At 35.3% G+C, this 21,644-nt stretch overlaps 1 protein-coding gene and 1 long non-coding RNA gene across 2 annotated transcripts in view; one reads left to right on the top strand and one right to left on the bottom strand.

Moving 5' to 3' along the window:
• The first annotated feature begins 7,416 nt into the window (after positions 1-7,416).
• LOC132725707 (E3 ubiquitin-protein ligase arih1-like) overlaps positions 7,417-21,644 on the top strand; it is a 21,122-nt gene continuing 6,894 nt past the window's right edge. Inside the window, exons 1-3 of the mRNA XM_060710890.1 lie at positions 7,417-7,500; positions 7,631-7,727; positions 16,756-18,724. Coding sequence (XP_060566873.1) covers positions 17,216-18,724 — 1,509 coding nt within the window. The 5' untranslated portion in view covers positions 7,417-7,500; positions 7,631-7,727; positions 16,756-17,215. The remainder of the gene's footprint in view (positions 7,501-7,630; positions 7,728-16,755; positions 18,725-21,644) is intronic.
• Positions 19,468-20,175, bottom strand: LOC132725708 (uncharacterized). Its single transcript, XR_009625099.1, has 2 exons — positions 20,055-20,175; positions 19,468-19,619 (listed from the first exon to the last, which is right to left on the bottom strand). It is a non-coding gene; the product is annotated as an uncharacterized LOC132725708 (long non-coding RNA).

Genomic DNA, 21,644 nt, shown 5'->3' with positions numbered 1-21,644 from the left:
ACCTGCCATGTTTTTGTTACCGTTATATAGAATTAAAAAACTATTTTCATTTACGAAGCTCGAAACCAGTGTGTGGGCTTCTGCCGGGTAAACAATATTCGGAATATTTCTCAAAGGAGTCTTTTTCACGAAAAAACAAATCGAATACCTTGTTGATCGGTGATTCATGGCATTTTTGGAAATGCTCGTACATTGCCAGTTTACAGATAATAGAATGTCATAATTGTCCAAATTATGAAGTCAATGTGCGATGTTCTGTAACATGGAGTGAGATATGTTTATGGTGAATATTACTCTGAGAGCGATTTTACAGTGAGAAGTACGAGAAAGTTGTAACTTAAGTGTGGTATGTTCAAGGTTAGAAGGACCGAGAGAGGTATGTTCAAGGTGAGTAAGAATGAGTAAGGTATTTTCAAGCTGAGTAAGACTGAGACAGGCACGTTCAAGGTCAGTAGGACTGAGTGAGTTATGCTCAAGGTGAGTATAGTAAGTGGTTAAAGTAACAAGTGAATGGTGAAAGTTATATTCAAAGTAGTGATTTGTACACACTGAGAGTTCCTCATTAATAGGAATACTGTGTGCGATGACATGTGGCTATGTAGCTGTCGCCTCAGTGTCATGGTCTTGGTGCTGGTAGATTTGCCTCCGGATCACGGCAGTAAGCTGCATTGAATTTACCAAAGCATATATCAGCCACCGAATTGTTCCTGTGAAGGCTGTCAAGCAGTTCACCAGTACTAGATGCCTTCACTATAACTTCCATACATGTCAGAGCAGAGTTATGGTGCGAGTGATACATGATCAATCATAACGAAAGTGACCAGCACCGTCCGTGAAACAAACACACAGTCTAACGCTCTACCTATTGAGCTAATAAAAATGTTTATATATTAATTTAGTTCCTTTCTTTAAATGGGCATAACACTTCGACAACTTTATTACTAGCCCATGACTTATTTTCAATAACAAAAATATCTATTTCACTTTTAGTTTTTTATTATCTTTTATATTCAAATATATCATTTTTTACAATTGTTTACAAGATTATAAAGTACCTTAGTATACGGTTTCATGTCATTAGGATTTTACAGCCATGGGGAAACCTACAAATGATATTGTGACGGTAAGTTGTATGACTGTATAATCACTATCACAGTAAGTTTTCTATCATAGTGTAAGAATTTGCCTTCTAGATACATACATTTGATTTTGTTTAAGGCTGTGCTATGGGATAGAGGGAAGGAGGGGGGGCATGGATGGTATTTACATTATTAGTTATAACGATTTTTGACAAGTTATATTATTATTTATAAAGATTGTTGACAGGTTATATGGCCCTATATAAACGGCTGTTCGAGCCGCTAGGCGAGGGTTATATTGCAAACAGCCGTTTATATAAGGCCATATAACCTGTCAACAATCTTTATAACGAATTTATAATGCAGCAAGCATCATTTTATTTAGAAAAAGTTAGATATCTTCATAAATCGACAGCAGCCGTGTTAAATGTCACGATTATCCAATGAAAAGCGACGTTACAAGCGTGCAGTATTATAGAAAAACAATATAAACAATTATCTAATGAAAAACGACGTTACAAACGTGCAGTATTATAAAACATCACTATACCAGTGAATAGGTACCCTTCTCCAAATCTCTCCAGAGGCGTGCACGTCGCGGAGAAGGCACACGGCAGGTCAAGGTCAAGTCATCTTAAGTACCAGAGGTGATTGGTTGACCTGTCGTGACTAACTCTGGAGGGTTGGCGCTAATGAGAGCCGTTTTTGTTATCGTCAGTATGGAACTTGATGCCTGGCCAGTATTGTCGTACTCCTCTACCACCAACGAACGAAGAATAGGCTACAGGAAGATTCAGCTTGACAAAGACGTCCCCGATGTGACTACCTTAGTGGACCGGCAAGGATGCTATATTCTCGGACATATGGAATTTCCGGCGCCGAGTATAAATAAACCGAAATAGAAAGAAAGAAAGAATAGGTACCATTAATCTGTTTCCATTTCGCAGTGCAACACGACCATAACATAGCATATATTTCATTCAACATAAAATTGTAGACATACAATTTATAGTGAGGTGTAAAGGGTTATAAGTTACAGTTAGTCGAGAAGTATTGTTGGCGAGTATTAACAATTGGTATGACGTATCTAACAAAGTTTGCATAAAATACATATAAGAAACAATACTTAAACAAGTTGTTGTCAAGTATAAACAAAGGTCAAGAGTTCGCATAAAAATACTTATAAAATATATATATTTAAGAGACAAAGAAACAAAGTAGAAAGTTATTTGTTAAAGTTACATTATATCACTATCCACAAATCAAACGACAATTATGATATTTCTAAGATGACATAACCGTTATATATGTACTAAGCATGGTCATCTCCTTTTTACCAGTAATTATAAGGAAAAAAAGAGTATCATTAGATAGTAAAAGGTTAAATCTAAAGTTCTGTCCTTTCTTTAAATGCATAGTACAGATAAATTGCCAGATTATTGTTTTGATATTTGTGCTTATCATTAGTGTTTGGAATTTCTGCATTGTAGGTCATCTACAAAAATATGATTTAAAAAACTTTCTACGTAAATTCACTAAATTGTAATATTTTGGGCATATTAATATGAAATGATATACTGTTTCGGACAATTTCGACATTTTCTGTTTTCTCTTATATTATCGTGCCTTCCTTTTTCTATTTCCAGATTTTGAGCTGACAGTCTAAATTTGGTGAAAATAATCCTATGGCTATCTTTATGTATAACGTTTAAATACTTTTTACACTGAAATTCGTGTTTAAAATGTCTGTAAGAGAAGTCTGTTAGAATTATTAATGTTTGCATAAATACCAAATGTATTTGTAGATATCTAAAATTCTTTGTTTTGTGACACATACATTTATATTTAAATTATCTTGGTGTAGCCAGACGTTAGACATACCTATTTGATTCAGTATAATTTTTATTTGATAAGCCCAGTTTCTTTCCCTGTATGATAGCTCATTATCTGCATCTTCTTTAAGCATATTAATTATACATTGTTTTAAGGTGACTTAAGTATTTTAATCCAGTATTTAAACATTAGGATTTCACGGTCTATTGCCATTGGATATCTCCCTATTTCTCCATATAATGCATCTAGATATGTTGATTTGCGGACACAAGAATCTTTCGAAGAAATTTACAATGTACAAGTTCTATACTTTTACAATCATAGTATTCAAACATTTCTGCGCTATAATTTAAGACAGATCCTACTAATTTATCAAATGGTTTACATTTATCTTGAATTTTTAGATCTAGTTGGTTAAATACTGTAAAAATGTGATGAATGTTAGGCATGATGCTTTTGTGTCCGATTCCAATATCCAATTTAAGGAAATAAGTTTACATACTTGTATATCACTCTTTAGGTAAATATTCTTTATGAATGTACTACAAAATCATAAACATTCGTGGGACATTACTTTTCGTTATTCGCGTGGATATGTCAAGCCAAATAAGATCCAACGAAATTTTATTTTGTTTCCTATAAGATTATTTGCAAAAATTGATCAACAAATTGAAGAATTTACGAAAATGTCCTTTTTGATAAAACCACGATATTTCATGACTACTGAATTACGTGAATTCACAGTAACCAGTTATCTCTTCTACTACCATTTTAACATCTTAGTAGCCTAGTAGGACAAAGGCACTCCTTGTTTGTTTCTCTCAAAACCTGTTCAAAACCTGAACAGTACAATAAGTAAAGAACTAATTGACACAAGGCCTCCAACTATACAGTAAACCTGTTGATCTGTTGAATTTTTTTAATGAGCTGATTTAACACGCAACAATGCATTGGTTAACTGTAACAACCCGGGTGTGAGCGATATCCCCCCCCCCCGACGCAAAGTCACATGGGTAACAATGATCGGTGCACAAACACACCCACAAGTAAAACACATTCATCTGCAAACAAATGTTAGATATTTTCTTGAATATTCAACCATATTCCATCATATTTTAAATTCTTTATCTTAATAAGACAATTTTTCATGGGAATTTATGTCATTACACCCGTAACTATTTTCTTACAACAGCGTATGAAATTACAACTTCACTCATATAATTACGCCAAAATGAGGTCATTTTAACTCGGTTCATTAATAAAATGCTCTAAAATAACGCCATTGTATATCACGCACCCACATGCCAGATGAATTTTCCGGGATGAGTAAAACTAACGGAAACGACAGTCTGATATGCAAGAATAATAATATCTGTCATTTATTATATACTTTTAAATGAAATATTGAGAAATATTGATGAAATAAAATGCGTATTTTCATTTTCCGTACTTTCACTGTAAAAATTTATTTTTCACTGCAGTGAAACATATTTTCCGTATTTTCACTGGTGTCTTGCCGTACTACTTTCTTTTAAATTCTGCCAGTACTCAAAATTTCAGGGAAAGTCTTGCAAATTTTAATGTCCTGAAAGAGAAAAATGTATATATTAAACAGAAAATTCAAGTTTTTTCTATAAATACATGATTTATTTTCATCTTGTGGCATAACAATTACCATATTTCACTCGTGGCTACCGCTACTCATGAAATATTTATTTTCATACCACTCGATGAAAATAAATCATGTATTTATAGAAAAAACTTGAATATCCTCTATATAAACCTCCTTCGAATGATTACTCTTAAAGTTTTAGGGTTAGCAGTAATCCGAATTTGAGATGTGATCAAAATTGTCATAAATCATGCCTTTAACCATATCTTTCAATTAAAAATATATATCGTTCTTAAATATTTTATATAAGAATACGTTTGTTAATAATATTTAATTATTATCGAGAGTTGACCGCAAAACTGATGTAAGTCCTTTTTTAATTCATGCACAAGTTACTGCAGTTTTGCGGTCTGCCATCGATGCCTTTTGTGCTGTTAAAAATAATTATGAACATACAATGTAGCTTACATGTTATCAGTTATACAATTTTCCGGCATTGAATAAATACTGACTGTATTTAAATTGTCCTGACTTGATCCCAGTAATACGTGCATTGCGTATACTTACCGGTGACAAGACTGTAAAATGAATTTTTGCATATTAGGTCACCCCAGTGAATAGTTTTTACAACTTGCAAAATTATTAAGCTATGGAAATAGTCCGAATCAAATGGGGTGTCACAGCACTTTGATACATGTAGTGTGCCTATGTAAATTTTGATCCACCCTATCTGTACTCGTATATAAAGATTCCTGGTGTTTTCTTTTTTTCTCTCTTGCCCATTGGCATTTGCTTGTCGCGCAGAAACACAAAGCATCATCGGCGGAAGATTTGATGAACGACGAAAATAAGCAAAGATTTAAACTTGTAAATTGCTGTGGCTTAGCTGCCAAAGTTATAAAATCTGAAGCCGATCGAGGGAGTGTCCATGTAAAGCAAGCGGGGACGATGAGGAAGAATACTAGGGTGCGTCCCTAGTACGCAATAAAGGTTCGAAAGGCAAGTCCTTGCTCAGGACTGCCTCACCTTTTCATATTGTTTCGAGTAACTATATATTAAGTAGTCTGGATTACCTGCCCTTTTCTCTCCGTTCTATTGAACGGAGAGAAAAAAAAGGGCAGGTAATCCAGACTAATATTTTGCTAATACCTTGTGAATATTATAGGCACGGAGGTAAATTTTCATAAATTTGTGCTTCAAAATTAATTCTTTCATGGCATGACTAATGACATGCCCGGGGTCTGTACACGACTGCGAAAGCTTTTTTTTGTGTCCTACTGATGGAATGACCCTCATTAAACAAAAACTACTTAACTCGACTCTTTTATATTGTATCCCATCTTTGGACAAAGATGACAATTTTACACGACTATTCTATACACTGTCATAGCAACACGACAGCATCACTTTGTGCTTAACATTTTGATAGATCTAAGTCTGACATAAGACAGATAAATCTGACATTAGACAGCTCAAATTCAAATTTTAAACAGAGATTATTATTGCATGTATTTTCTTGTTCCCTGCGGTCTGGAGACCGCAGGGTATTGGTACGCGTTTAACTTTTGAGGCATGGAGGAGCACGTGACCTGTTTTCGGTACATGGAGGAGCATGTGATCTGTAAACCGTACATGATTGGTTAATTGACCTTTTCGAAACCTAGCTAAATAACGTTTGCCGGTACGTTACGGATTTACATGTAGGGAATTGGTCCGAATTACACATAATTAAGAACAAAAAACTATTGCTTGATATTTCTAATTTTCTATAATTATTTTACCATTTAAGGTGGAAAAACTTGAATGATGTGTTTGAAAAATTATCAATGTTTTCTTTAATATTTATCTCAAATTTTACAAACAATAAATTGTTTATACTTGAAAATATACAAAATTAAAATATTCGTAGTGGCATCTGCCATATTTTAAATAGAGATATTTTTCTGCGTAAACTTGTGTGTTTACTTTATTTATTTTTTGCTCGGAATTATTCATAAAATGGTAGGCCTATTTAATCATTTTCTTAAAAAGAAATAATTGTTTTATGTTCGACCTTCTCCGGTCTTCAACGGTCACCAGTTTCCAAAGACCCTCTTCTATTCAGTTGTCAACTATATTCCTGATACAAACGTTTATTTTACCCCCCCCCCCCCCCCCCCACCCCCAAATAATGTTGAAAATAGTTAAATGAAATATATTTAAATCATTAAAATGTTCACCGCAGGAAACCATTTTACTTGGTAAAGTTACTTTGATTAATATCTTAAAACTTTAAATGTATGCCTGCAACATGTTTGGCTCTAACTTTATCTAGTACTTCGTAACCAAAGTAACCATATTTTTAGTACTGCGTACTATATTCACGAATTCGAAAACCTCGCTAAACGCCGTTTCCGGTACTTTCTGTACATAGCTCTGGGGAATTCACCTAATGGAGTGTAATAACAAAACTCTATATGTTTTTGGCCTTTTTTAATCAAAGTGAAATAAAACAGTTATTTCTTTGTAAGAAAATAATTAAATATTAATGTATGAAATAATTCCATACAAAAAATAAATTAAATACACAAGTTTACGCAGAAAATGTCTCTATTTTATTATGGAAGATTCAACTATGACTGTTTTAATTTAATTGATTTTCTTTATAAAAAAATATTTTTTGATAAAATTGTAATAGATATCAAAGGAATGTTCATAATTTTCAAACACATTAACTTTTTTCACCTTAAAATGTAAAATAATAATAGAAAAATAGAAATATCATGTAACTGTGTTATGTACTTCATTTGGCGTAATTCCTCCAGAGCTAAATCCGTAACGTACCGGAAAACGGTGTTTAGCTAGGTTTTCGAAAAGGTCAATAGTCGTGTGCAGCCTAAGGTATTTTGAAACGTGAAGAATGGGAAATAGTATGTCTGGAAAACAACAAAATCAATGACTGCGAAAAAAATACTTTTCTTATTTGCTTTCATGCGGGTATGTAAATTTTATTAAACAACACCACACTTTGATTTATTATTTTGTTACATACCCAACTATCCTCCATTTTCTCAGACGTGACATCATTTTAAAACAGAAAATATACCGATGACATTTCTATTTATAGATTTCAACAAAAGATGAAGAAATGACTGGATTGACGTCAGTACTGTTTATGTACGAGACGGGTACACACGTAACTTCTTTGTATTGACATTCAACAGGTGAGTTTAATTTAATTTTCTACACTACATTTTTGTCAGTGACAGTACAGTTAGTAATGAATAGAAATTTGGTTAGAAAGACATTTTCATAGAAAAGAAATCAGCTAGAACTTGTTCTAACGGGTGTTCTAACTATACTGGGAGTGGGATCCTTCATATTTACCGGACAATCAGTTTACCGGACAGAATCTATTCTGTCGCGAATAGTGCTTTATTTTTGTTCCAATACAAAAATCATCTGGTCTCAGACCACCGTCTGAATTGCACACATACTTTTCCATTCGAACTAAATAACAACAAATCCACTCTCGTGTAAATAGATCTATTAATTCTTCATTTACTTACATGCCAGACTTTTGTTTACTATGTTATTGCATGACCTAGTCATGTTGGGGAATAATCATTTCTGGGTATGCCCGAATATTGAGGCCCTAATGGGTTATTTTTTTAAGATAGTTTTTACTTTTACATTTTCTCTGCGTTATCTCAGCAGACAATCATTTAAAATATTTTTTTAAAGATAAAAAAGTTTTAAATTTAAATTTATTTCCAAAAAAGTATTTCTTTGTGTTTTTTCACAAAAATTTTGAAAAAAGAAACAAAAAAAAATCCATAAGGGAAAAACCCATATTTTTAAACCAAAGGAAAAACTCAAAATGAAATGTAAAAAAAAAGAATTTTCTGGGGTTTTTCTTGAGGCTTTTATTTTGACCAAAAAGGAAAAAAGGTTTTGACCCAAAAAACAAAGTTTTAATTGAAAAAACAAAAAGTTTTTTTAAACATTGGGATCAATAGGTTAAATTATTATAATTAAAAGTGTTATTTTTCCCTTACACCCCAACACAAAGTATATAGACCCCCCTTTTAAAAACAGGTTTTGCCGTTCTATTTTTTGTGAAAATCTTTGGTTTTTTTTTTTCCCAAAATTTATAAAACCTTTTGTCCAACTAATTGTACTGCGCGACGAGATATTGTGCTATTTTCATGTCTGGGCAATATCTCGCCTCTACAAAAGGGAGATTCTGCCCCAGAACGAAAATATCTTAGAATCAAGCTTTGGCACGTCAATATATTTTGACTATATCTTAACCTTGCCATTCAACAGTCGTAGTTCCCTTGCTGATTATTTAAAGATTAATTCAATTCAAAACTTCAAAATATTTTGAAATACAATGTCTGGTAAATTGAGTTGTCTTAACGATTTTTGTCTCTTATAATGCCCTACTTTATTGAAGACACATTTTCAGGGTCAAAATGTTTAATTTTGTGTTTACAAAATTAAAATATATCATCACAGTCTATCCTGCCATTACTAGGTACAGGTGAGTATGTTCTTATTTGTTGAAGATCAAAGTTAAAGCAATAATATTTATCAATTGTCGGGGGTCTATCTATGTGTCAGAGTTTTCTTTCAACTAGTTCTATAATTTCTGTCTAACTATTACTTTATATGCATGAATTTTAACTTTTTATATTCATATGTAAGAAATCAGAGAGACTGATTAGTTTTGTGTGAATGAACGTGTTTGTCCTGTTTCAGATCTTTTTGGAGGGTAATTATTCCTAAATTTTTTTGGTATGGTGAACATGTTCTAAATGTGCTCTTGTAGCTTTAAGTTAAAAATTTTGATGAGTTCTTTGTCTGTGTGATATTAATTTATTTATCTGGGAAGAAAATACATTTGCCAGTTTTTCTCCAACCTACCAGTTGCCTTGAAATCAGCGTGGAGAAGTTCGATGTAATTGTTAGGCTATTTATTTCTCATATACGATGTAAACATGTATTATGCTGTCATCTGGAAAGGTGTAAACTTGTCCTTCTGTATATAATCCGAGAAATCATTTCTTTAAATTAAATTAGGAATAGTATGATACCCAAGACCTTGCCATGCGGGGCACCTGAGAGGTTATATTTGTTGGATGTCTCACCCTCAATAACAGCAGTCTGGGTTTTATGCTGAAGGAAGTCTTCTATCAATTTTAGATCATTACATATAATACCATAGTAATTTGACTTATATATTTTAAATGTTCATGTGATACCTTATCAAATGCTTTTTAAGAAAATCCATTTCATGTATAACATTTACATTCTGTCTGAGTGTTTTGGTTATGAAAACCTACCAAATATTTTTTGATATATTAAGATAATATAGCTGAGTTTGACTTGAACAAGATCATTTAAAGCCATGTTGTAAATTATTAATTCAAATAGAAGTAATTATTTTTAAGAAATGTTGCTAGAACTATTGATTTACAAGATTTTATGCCAGTATTTAATGAGAGTATACGGACATTTTGAATGCCCCATTTTTAGCAAGGGCAGACAGATGGGTCTATAGTATAATGGTATCGTGATAATCACCCTGTATTAAAAACAGGGCATTTGCTGCCAAGATTCCAATCTGATGGTATTTTGCCTAAAGAAAAGTGAATTGCTTAAAATTATTAGAAGAATAGGAGAGATTAAATCTTTACATACATGTACTTTTGAGAAACCTTCAAGACCTGAGGTGATGTGAAGATTTTGTCTGACAGTTGTTTTGTGATACCACTTTAAGTAATATTAAACATGTATGTCTTTGTGGATAGGGTCTTGCTCATTGGTCTCATATTTTTTTTTGAGGTAATAGATGAAAATGCTTAATTAATTTGTATTTTTGGGGATATTTGCTTTAGCAGCAGAATCTGATTATGCCCCCTTTTGAAAAAAAGGGGGTATATTGCTTTGCACTTGTCGGTCCGTCGGTCCGTCGGTCCGTAGACCAAATGGTTTCCGAGTGATAACTAAAGAACCCTTAGGCCTAGGAACTTCAAACTTGGTATGGTGATTGGTCATGACAAGTAGATGATCCCTATTGATTTTGGGGTCAAGGGGTCAAAGGTCAAGGTCACATTGACCTTGTAAGCAAAAAAACGGTTTCCCGATCAATAACTAAAAACCTTAAGGCCTAGAACTTCAAACTTGGTATGGTGATTTGTCATGATCAGTAGATGACCCCTATTGATTTTGGGGGCAAGGGGTCAAAGGTCAAGGTCACATTGACCTTGTAAGCAAAAACGGTTTCCGATCAATAACTAAAGAACCTTAAGGCCTAGGAACTTCAAACTTGGTATGGTGATTTGTCATGATCAGTAGATGACCCCTATTGATTTTGGGGTCAAGGGTCAAAGGTCAAGGTCACATTGGACCTTGTAAGCAAAAAAACGGTTTCCGATCAATAACTAAAGAACCCTAAGGCCTAGGAACTTCAAACTTGGTATGGTGATTTGTCATGATCAGTAGATGACCCCTATTGATTTGGGGTCAAGGGTCAAATGTCAAGGTCACATTGACCTTGTAAGCAAAAACGGTTTCCGATCAATAACTAAAGAACCCTAAGGCCTAGGAACTTCAAACTTGGTATGGTGATTTGTCATGATCATAGATGACCCCTATTGATTTTGGGGTCAAGGGGTCAAATGTCAAGGTCACATTGACCTTGTAAGCCAAAAAACGGTTTCCGATCAATAAGTAAAGAACCACTAAGCCTAGGAACTTCAAACTTGGTATGGTGATTGTTCATGATCAGTAGATGACCCCTAAAACGATTTTGGGGGTCAAGGGGTCAAAGGTCAAGGTCACATTGACCTCTTAGGTAAAAAACGGTTTCCGATCAATAACAAAAAACCCTTAGGCCTAGGAACTTCAAACTTGGTATGGTGATTGGTTATGACCAGCAGATGACCCCTATTGATTTTGGGGTTAAGGGGTCAAAGTCAAGGTCACATTGACCTTGTAGGTAAAAACGGTTTCCGATCAATAACGAAAAGAACCCTTAGGCCTAGGGACTTCAAACTTGATATGGTGATTGGTCATGATCAGTAGATGACCCCTATTGATTTTGGAGTTAAGGGGTTAAAGGTCAAGGTCACATTGACCTTGTAGGTAAAAAACGGTTTCCGATCAATAACGAAAGAACCCTTAGGCCCAGGACTACAAACTTGATATGGTGATTGGTCATGATCAGTAGATGACCCCCTATTGATTTTGGGGTCAAGGGTGCAAAGGTCAAGGTCACATTGACCTCTTAGGTAAAAACAGTTTCGGATCAATAACTAAAAGAAACCCTTAGGCCTAGAACTTCGAACTTGGTATGGTGATTGGTCATGATCAGTAGATGACCCCTATTGATTTTGGGGTCAAGGGGTCAAAGGTCAAGGTCACATTGACCTCTTAGGTAAAAAGCAGTTTCCGATCAATAACTAAAGAACCCTTAGGCCTAGGGAACTTCAAACTTGGTATGGTGATTGGTCATGACCAGTAGATGACCCCTATTGATTTTGGGGTCAAGGGGTCAAAGGTCAAGGTCACATTGACCTTTAAAGCAAAAAACGGTTTCTGATCAATAACTAAAGAACCTTAAGGCTTAGGAACTTCAAACTTGGTATGGTGATTGGTCATGACCAGTAGATGACCCCTATTGATTTTGGGGTCAAGGGGTCAAATGTCAAGGTCACATTGACCTTGTAAGCAAAAAACGGTTTCCGATCAATAAGTAAAGAACCCTAAGGCCTAGGAACTTCAAACTTGGTATGGTGATTGTCATGATTCAGTAGATGACCCCTAACGATTTTGGGGTCAAGGGGTCAAAGGTCAAGGTCACATTGACCTCTTAGGTAAAAAAACGGTTTCCGATCAATAACAAAAGAACCCTTAGGCCTAGGAACTTCAAACTTGGTATGGGTGATTGGTTATGACCAGCAGATGACCTATTGATTTTGGGGTTAAGGGGTCAAAGGTCAAGGTCACATTGACCTTGTAGGTAAAAACGGTTTCCGATCATAATGAAAGAACCCTTAGGCCTAGGGACTTCAAACTTGAAATGGTGATTGGTCATGATCAGTAGATGACCCCTATTGATTTTGGAGTTAAGGGGTTAAAGGTCAAGGTCACATTGACCTTGTAGGTAAAAACGGTTTCCGATCAATAACGAAAGAACCCTTAGGCCTAGGGACTACAAACTTGATATGGTGATTGGTCATGATCAGTAGATGACCCCTATTGATTTTGGGGTCAATGGGTCAAAGGTCAAGGTCACATTGACCTCTTAGGTAAAAACAGTTTCGGATCAATAACTAAAGAACCCTTAGGCCTAGGAACTTCGAACTTGGTATGGTGATTGGTCATGATCAGTAGATGACCCCTATTGATTTTGGGGTCAAGGGGTCAAAGGTCAAGGTCACATTGACCTCTTAGGTAAAAGCAGTTTCCGATCAATAACTAAAGAACCCTTAGGCCTAGGAACTTCAAACTTGGTATGGTGATTGGTCATGACCAGCAGATGACCCCTACTGATTTTGGGGTTAAGGGGTCAAAGGGAAAGGTCACATTGACCTTGTAGGTAAAAATGCTTTCCGATCAATAACTTAAGAACCCTTAGGCCTAGGAACTTCAAACTTGGTATGGTGATTGGTCATGACCAGGAGATTACCCTTTCGATTTTGGGATCAAGGGGTCAAAGGTCAAGGTCCCATTGACCTTGTAAGTAAAAACGGTTTCTGATCAATAACTAAAGAACACTTGGGCCTAGGAACTTCAAACTTGGCATAGTGATTGGTCATGATCAGCAGATGACCCCTATTGATTTGGGGTCAAAGGTCAAGGTCACATTGACCTTGTATGTTAAAACGGTTTCGGATCAATAATAAAAGAACCCTTAGGCCTAGGAACTTCAAACTTGGCATGGTGATTAGTCATGACCAGCAAATGACCCCTATTGATTTTGGGGTCAAGGGGTCAAAGGTCAAGGTCACATTGACCTTGTAAGTAAAAACGGTTTCTGATCAATTAAGTAAAAACGCTTAGGCCTAGGAACTTCAAACTTTGTATGATGATTTGTCTTGACCAGCAGATGACCCCTATTGAGTTTTGGGTCAAGGGGTCAAAGGTCAAGGTCATGACCAGTAGATACTTGATAACCCTTATTAATTGTTTGATCACTGGGTCAGAAGTCATGCATAATTACCTTATCACATGAATAATTGGCTGCTGATAGGGGGCATACATGTTTTACAAACATATCTTGTTTTATCATTTATGGCAGACAAATTGATAGTATAGTCCCATCCAAATGCCCCACTTATCATCTCCTCCCCCTTCATTCTTTTATTACCTATTGTTGATAGAAAATCATAGCATTGCACTTGTATATTATACACAATACAGACAACCTGTCTTTCTAAAAAATGTTATACAATACAGACAACCTGTCTTTCTATAAAATGCACTATGGATGTACTAATGGATGTTCGCTGGTCACTGAAAAGATGTGAACAACATTAATATTTTTTAATTTCTAATGGTTACAACAAGGAATAGCTTGTTTGATAAAAATGATAATGACACTGATAGTTTGATAATTATAAGGAATGTCTTATTGTTTTGATAATTATGAGGAATGGCTCATATGTTTTGATAATACTGTCAATAGTGTTTTTTTTTTTGTTGAACATAGGAGATAAAAACACTTACTTTTGAAGGTCACTATTTGGTATGGCAATTTTTCTATTATTGACAAAAAAAGCTGTTGTATAAGATTATACATGTCATGTACATCTTAAACTTACCATGTGTTTAAAACTTGCTTGAATCATTTATTTAAAAGTTTAATCTTTATTTTCCCTAAATAAAAAAGGTTTGTTTGATTGAGACAGTCCGTATTTAGTTTTCTTGCATGTCAGACAGGATTATCTACCGTTTATACCGGTGCTAGAAAACCCTGTCTTACACCCCCCATGTAAGACAAGTCGCGTGCTTTAAATGACGTCATTGCTGCTCGCCTTTTATGAATGAATTTCGTTCTTAGGATGACGTCACTTAACCGTTATGAATGAAGTTGTAAGTTCATACGCTACTATAAGAAAAAAGTGCGTTATGAAAATATCTGGTTTCGTAATTTCTGTTCTGAAAATAATTGGTATGTAATATGCAAGAAAAAGAATCAAACACCGGCTGTCGATACAGGCGGGAATATCTAGCTCTCGAGTAACTGTTTAAGCGGAAACTCGGCAGAGCCTCGTTACTGCCGTAAACAGTTACCCTCGAGCTAGATATTCCGGTCTGTACCGGCAGCCAGTGTAAGATTCTTATATTCTTTATAGCAGTTACACATACTTGGGCTAAAGTCATATCAGAGAGTGATCCACTAGTGGTTCTGAAATATGATCCAATGTGATCTACTTTGTGGTGGAATGTGATCCAATGTGATCTACTTTGTGGTGGAATATGATCCAATGTGATCTACTTTGTGGTGGAATGTGATCCACTTTGTGGTGGAATGTCATCCCATGTGATCCACTTTGTGGTGGAATGTCATCCAATGTGATCCACTTTGTGCTGGAAAGTGATCCAATGTGATCCACTTTGTGCTGGAATGTGATCCACTTTGTGCTGGAAAGTGATATATTTTGTTGTGAAGTATTTACCACATTTCTTGAAAGAGCATATACATGTACATTTAAAATATTTAACACAGGTTTGAAAAGAGCCTGCATTAATAATGTTAACCTCAATTCTGAAAAAAGGTGCATCATGTCTGATTTAACATGAAAGAAAAGATTTCCACAGATTTAAAATGTTCATCACAGTTCAGAAAGTGATTTTTTTTAAATAAGTATGTTTTAATGCAATATATTTTATATTCCTAGCTTTTAATTAGAATAAATAATTGAAATCTTAATCATTCTCATGGAATATTTTCTTCCTGAAATGTAAAAGGTGAAATTGAATTAAATAAAGTGAGGCAGAAATTTTCTCAACAAACAAATGCAAATTATGTCTTTGACATTGATAGTTTCAAAAAAGGAATTACATTATACATACATTTTGTATTACATTGTGTATAAGCAAATTAACCATCTGAATGCTACATGGGGTAAGGTGTCTTAATGGTTAAGATTACTGAATTTGTTTACCACTTATCCCTCACTCCTATTGGTTCGAATCCTGCTAATGTCCTTGGAAGCTGAGATTTACATAAGTGTGAAATTATGCACAAATGGGGACATAGTAAGGGGTCTGCCTCCCCCAATAAAGGTGGAAAGATGCAATTATCATCTATACACATGTATATAGTGTACTTTAAAACCCCAATTTTAAGTCTGATTTACAAAGGCCATAGACTGGCTTATGCAACCTGTATAAAATCCAGGCACTTTGACAAGACTACAAGTCATGTACTTGTTTACTCAGTCAGTTTTTTAACATGTTCCACCAGAATCACTCTAATTAACAATGGACTGTTCTGAATTCAATGGGGGACGAAATCCATTACATAAATTGAGTATGTTATGTGTAACATAATTGTTTGACTCCACACTTGAAAACAGGATATAAACAGATGTGACATTGAGATAATAAAAGTATAAGTTATGATAAAGTTCCTGTTACTGTAGACGAGTTGTAATCACCAAGGCAAGTTTATTTTATAACTTATATGCTTAATGTTACTTGATTTCCTGTGATGTATCTTGTGATCAAAGTGTCATAGCAGTCCAAATAATAAATGTCATCAAACAGTGTATAGACTGTATACAAAATTATACATCAAAATGTTATAATATGACTGTTTGCTGAATTTATGAAAAAGGTGACCTGATTTTAGGTTCATTAGAGTTGGTGTGATTTATAACCCAACACAAAAAAATCTATTTTTTATGTTACTTGTTTGTTTGTTTGATTGGGTTTTACGTCACACTGACACAGTATAGATCATATAGCAACGTTCCAGCTTTACTGATGGAGGAAAAAAAACAACGAGTGGCTGAATATTTGATGGTTTTATATTGCAACTGCAAACCCAACAATTTTATGTCCTTAAAGTTACAATTAATATATTGCAAAATTAATAATACATGTAGCTGTTATCCTTCTTACGGTTATTTTTGGTGTTAACAAAAATAAATTTGTGAAAATGAGTCATAATGTAAATGTTTAGTCATGTAAGGAAATATCACACATCTTACTTAATTTGTTTTTCTATTCAAGGGTATGGAACTATTGCTATCAGAGTTGTATTGAAGGAAGTATATAAAAGATACAGGTGAGAGAGCTAAGTGATTTATAATTTTACCATGGAGAATGATAAACTTACCACGGAGAAACATAACTTTACCATGGAGAATGATAAAATAACCATGGAGAAAGATATACTTCAGACAGAGTTCAAAAAACTTACCATTGAGAAAGATAAACTTAACATGGAAAATAATAAACTTAACATGGATGAAGATAAACTTACAATGAAAAATGATGGGAATAGAGTTATAGATAAAGTGAATGGAGCCTTGACTGGAAACTTGCAAAAGAAAGAAAAGGAAACCTCAGATGACCCATTTGAACATGAGATAAAGAAAGTTTTGATGGCAGGAAAAAATCTAAAGAAAGAACTAACAATGAAAAAGCCAATGGGGCTTTGACAAAAACAGTGAAAGCAAAACATGTGAACATGGGGGATAAAACATCATCAGATCATGGTGAAATGACAGCACAGAAACAAGCACCCTCTTATAGTGAAGCAAATTATCTGAAAACTCTAGAGTGGATGGAAGCAAGTTCAAAAGAATCATTTGAAATCTACAGTCGAACAAAACGTAAGTTATATGATTTACACAATAAACCTCGGGCCAAGAATTACAGTAAACACAAAGAAATAGCTTATGATTTTTCAAAAAAGAAACCTGATGTTTATTTGTTGGATACATCAAAATTCAGAAGTGATGATATTGGAAGTAACACTGACAGTGGTGAAAATTTAAGGTCTGATTTGCAGACCAGTGATCCAGATGATAATGTCCCTCGGTTGACATTGTTACAGCTGTCTAAATCAGCTGAAACCGGAAATGTAAATGAAGCACACAAAGCTGGTTTTAGAAATGAGAAACCGATTCCAGACAATGTTCCACCTCCCCCACCTCTGTTAAGTCTTGACAGATCATGCTCACTGCCACAGGCTCCATTACCTCTTGAAAGATCATGTTCACTGCCACCAAGATCCTTGACAACAAGTGAGTCGCAATCAATCCCTGTTCCACCGCCCCCACCATCCATTCAATGGCGACCACCTAATCAAAGAGGCATTGTAACAAGGAGTCCGATAGTCAGACCAAAAACAAAGCAGTCTGATCTGACAGACGCTGAAGAACAATCACCAGGACCAAGTAGTAATCAAGAGAATGATGATGATATTGAGCTAGAGGTAGCTCGAGAAGTGTTTAGAACAATGATAGGCAATGTTCGGCCATTTATTCCGATGGGTGAAAACGAGCCAAATCCAGACAGAATGCAGTTGGAGGAGCTTCAAACAGCTATCATGGATTTAAGATACCTTGAACAGGCCATGTTTGAAGCAGACGAGTTCATGGATCTTGACTTTGATGAATTTGGTGGTTTTAATTTTGAGCTTCCACACTTCAGTGAAAAGAGTGTTGAACCTTCTTTTGCAAGAGGCGATGAAGTCATTACTGAATGTTTGATATGTTATGATGAAGTGAAGTTGCATAAGCGACTTTGTTGTGATTACCCAGCCTGCGATAACTGTATGGAGCAGTACATAGAAACTAACGTTACACAAGGTGTCGTGAAAATCCCCTGTCTTGGTCATGAGAGCTGTAATGCTTTTATATACAGAGATGAAATTCTCGGAAGACTTTCAGTTCCAATGAAAGATAAATACTATAAGTTTTTAGTCGACGCTAACAAAGATCCGAAGGTCAAGACTTGCCCGAGGTGTAGCAATATAACTCAAATAACAGACGAGCAATCAGAAAAGAAAACAAAGTATGGCCTGTTAATCACATGTTCAGAATGCCATTTTGATTGGTGTTTTGAATGTCAGGCACCATGGCACAATGGGATCAAATGTAAAGAGTTCAGGAAAGGGGACAAATTGGTGAAGTCATGGGCAAAAGAGAAGCACTATGGCAACACAAATGCACAGAAGTGTCCAAAGTGCAAAGTAAGTCTATATTTTTTTAATCTCTATATGTTAGTTACCAAATTGTTTCTAATATTTACTTTAATTGTGATTTAAGTAATACAAGAGGGTCCCTTCGCTTAGTGGTTAAGGTCAATGCTATTCACCCCTACAGGCTAAAATCTTGCCATTGACATTGGATTCTTTTATGTTAGTTATAGGCCTACAGCTAGTATTATCACAGGGATCATTCTGGTCAGGATTTTTAGTGAGAGATTTTCTCTCATTTGAGAAATTTTAATGAGAGAAATAAGATTTTCTTGAGAGATTTAATTTTCATATGGAAATTTCTAACTTTTTAAAATCACTGTACATATAAACATTGTTTATCTAATGAGGATTATAGATGTAGCTCTGTTTATTACAGTGATTTTTGTTTTCACTTTTTTGATTCACCCTATGCCTTTTCTTTTGTGAATTTTTAAACATAATAAAATTCTAATTGTGTAAAATAAATAAAACACTTTCATTCTGAAATATAAAAGAATTATACATGGATATCTACTACAACTATTATTTGCAGCCAATGTTCCTAATGGACAACACTGTACTGTACAGAAGTGATTGTTGAGATTTGAAGAATATTTTTTATAACCTTACATTTTGTTTTCTTTATGATTCTCTTCACACACCTCCCTCCATTAAAAAATGTTCATTGAATATGTGACCTGAACACATAATGACAAATATCTCCATATCCACAAATATAAACAATACCTAAAGTAATTATGTCTCCCCCACCTCGGGGGGAGACATATTGTTTTTGCCCTGTCCGTCCGTCAGTCCGTCCGTCCGTCAGTCCGTCCGTCAGTCCGTCCGTCAGTCCGTCCGTCCGTCCATTCTTCGTTTCCGGACGATAACTAGAGTTCCTTTTGACCTACAGCCCTCAAACTTCATAGGATGATTGGTCTTATAGAGCTGATGATCCTTATTGTTTTTGGGGTCAGTAGGTCAAAGGTCAAGGTCACACTGACCGTTGGTCAATTTCTCGTTTCCGGATGATAACTAGAGTTCCTTTAGACCTACAGACCTCAAACTTCATAGGATGATTGGTCTTATTGAGCAGATGATCCCTATTGTTTTTGGGGTCAGTAGTTCAAAGGTCAAGGTCACAGTGACCGTTGGTCAATTTCTCGTTTCCGGATGATAACTAGAGTTCCTTTTGACCTACAGCCCTCAAACTTCATAGGATGATTGGTCTTATAGAGCAGATGATCCCTATTGTTTTTGGGGTCAGTAGGTCAAAGGTCAAGGTCACAGTGACCGTTGGTCAATTTCTCGTTTCCGGATGATAACTAGAGTTCCTTTTGACCTACAGCCCTCAAACTTCATAGGATGATTGGTCTTATAGAGCTGATGATCCCTATTGTTTTTGGGGTCAGTAGGTCAAAGGTCAAGGTCACACTGACCGTTGGTCAATTTCTCGTTTCCGGATGATAACTAGAGTTCCTTTTGACCTACAGCCCTCAAACTTCATAGGATGATTGGTCTTATAGAGCAGATGATCCCTATTGTTTTTGGGGTCAGTAGGTCAAAGGTCAAGGTCACAGTGACCGTTGGTCAATTTCTCGTTTCCGGATGATAACTAGAGTTCCTTTTGACCTACAGCCCTCAAACTTCATAGGATGATTGGTCTTATAGAGCTGATGATCCCTATTGTTTTTGGGGTCAGTAGGTCAAAGGTCAAGGTCACACTGACCGTTGGTCAATTTCTCGTTTCCGGATGATAACTAGAGTTCCTTAAGACCTATAGACCTCAAACTTCATAGGATGATTGGTCTTATTGAGCAGATGATCCCTATTGTTTTTTGGGGTCAGTAGTTCAAAGGTCAAGGTCACAGTGACCGTTGGTCAATTTCTCGTTTCCGGATGATAACTAGTGTTCCTTTTGACCTACAGCCCTCAAACTTCATAGGATGATTGGTCTTATAGAGCAGATGATCCCTATTGTTTTTGGGGTCAGTAGGTCAAAGTCACAGTGACCGTTGGTCAATTTCTCGTTTCCGGATGATAACTAGAGTTCCTTTTGACCTACAGCCCTCAAACTTCATAGGATGATTGGTCTTATAGAGCAGATGATCCCTATTGTTTTTGGGGTCAGTAGGTCAAAGGTCAAGGTCACAGTGCAGTGGGGGAGACATGCGCTTTTTTACAAAAGCATCCTCTAGTTTTTATTCATAAACATCATTTTTAGTGTTATAAAACACCTTTGAATAACACTCAGCTTCCTTTTAGTATTTTTTTTTAATCACGACATGGCGAAAATATGTGACAAATGAATATTTGTCTGTTTTCCGCTGAAACATTCACAATTCTAGCTGTTGCTGATTGCAATTATATAAAATTAAATACTTTTGTTCAATAAAAGAATATTTATTATCGGCTATTTCATCAGGAATTGTAAAACAAAATTTTTAAATTTGTTCTTTACGGCAAAATTTACCGTGGTTGATGTGACATTTAGAAGACAGATTTTACCGATATTTGGTTTTGACATGTCCATTTTTAGCTCACCTGTCACAAAGTGACAGGGTGAGCTTTTGTGATCGCTTTTCGTCCGGCGTCCGTCCGTCCGTCGTCCGTCCGTCCGTAAACTTTTGCTTTAAATGACATCTCCTCATAAACCACTGAGCCAATTTCATCCAAACTTCACAGGAATGTTCCTTTGGTGGTCACCTTTAAAAATTGTTCAAAGAATTTAATTCCATGCAGAACTCTGGTTGTCATGGCAACCAAAAGAAAAAACTTTAAAGATCTTCTTTTAAAAAACCATAAGAGCTAGAGCTTAGATATTTGGCATGAAACATCTTCTAGTGAGTGTCTACCAAGTTTGTTCAAATAAAAGCCCTGGGGTCAAAATTGGCCCCGCCCCTGGGGGTCATTGATTTTCCTTATATGCATA

Source organism: Ruditapes philippinarum, unplaced genomic scaffold (genome assembly GCF_026571515.1).
Source record: "Ruditapes philippinarum isolate M1 unplaced genomic scaffold, ASM2657151v2 ctg9937_1_1_1_1, whole genome shotgun sequence".
In the NCBI taxonomy this organism is placed as follows: domain Eukaryota; kingdom Metazoa; phylum Mollusca; class Bivalvia; order Venerida; family Veneridae; genus Ruditapes; species Ruditapes philippinarum.
Note: the sequence above shows the minus strand (reverse complement) of the source record. Positions and strands in the feature narration are given on the sequence as shown.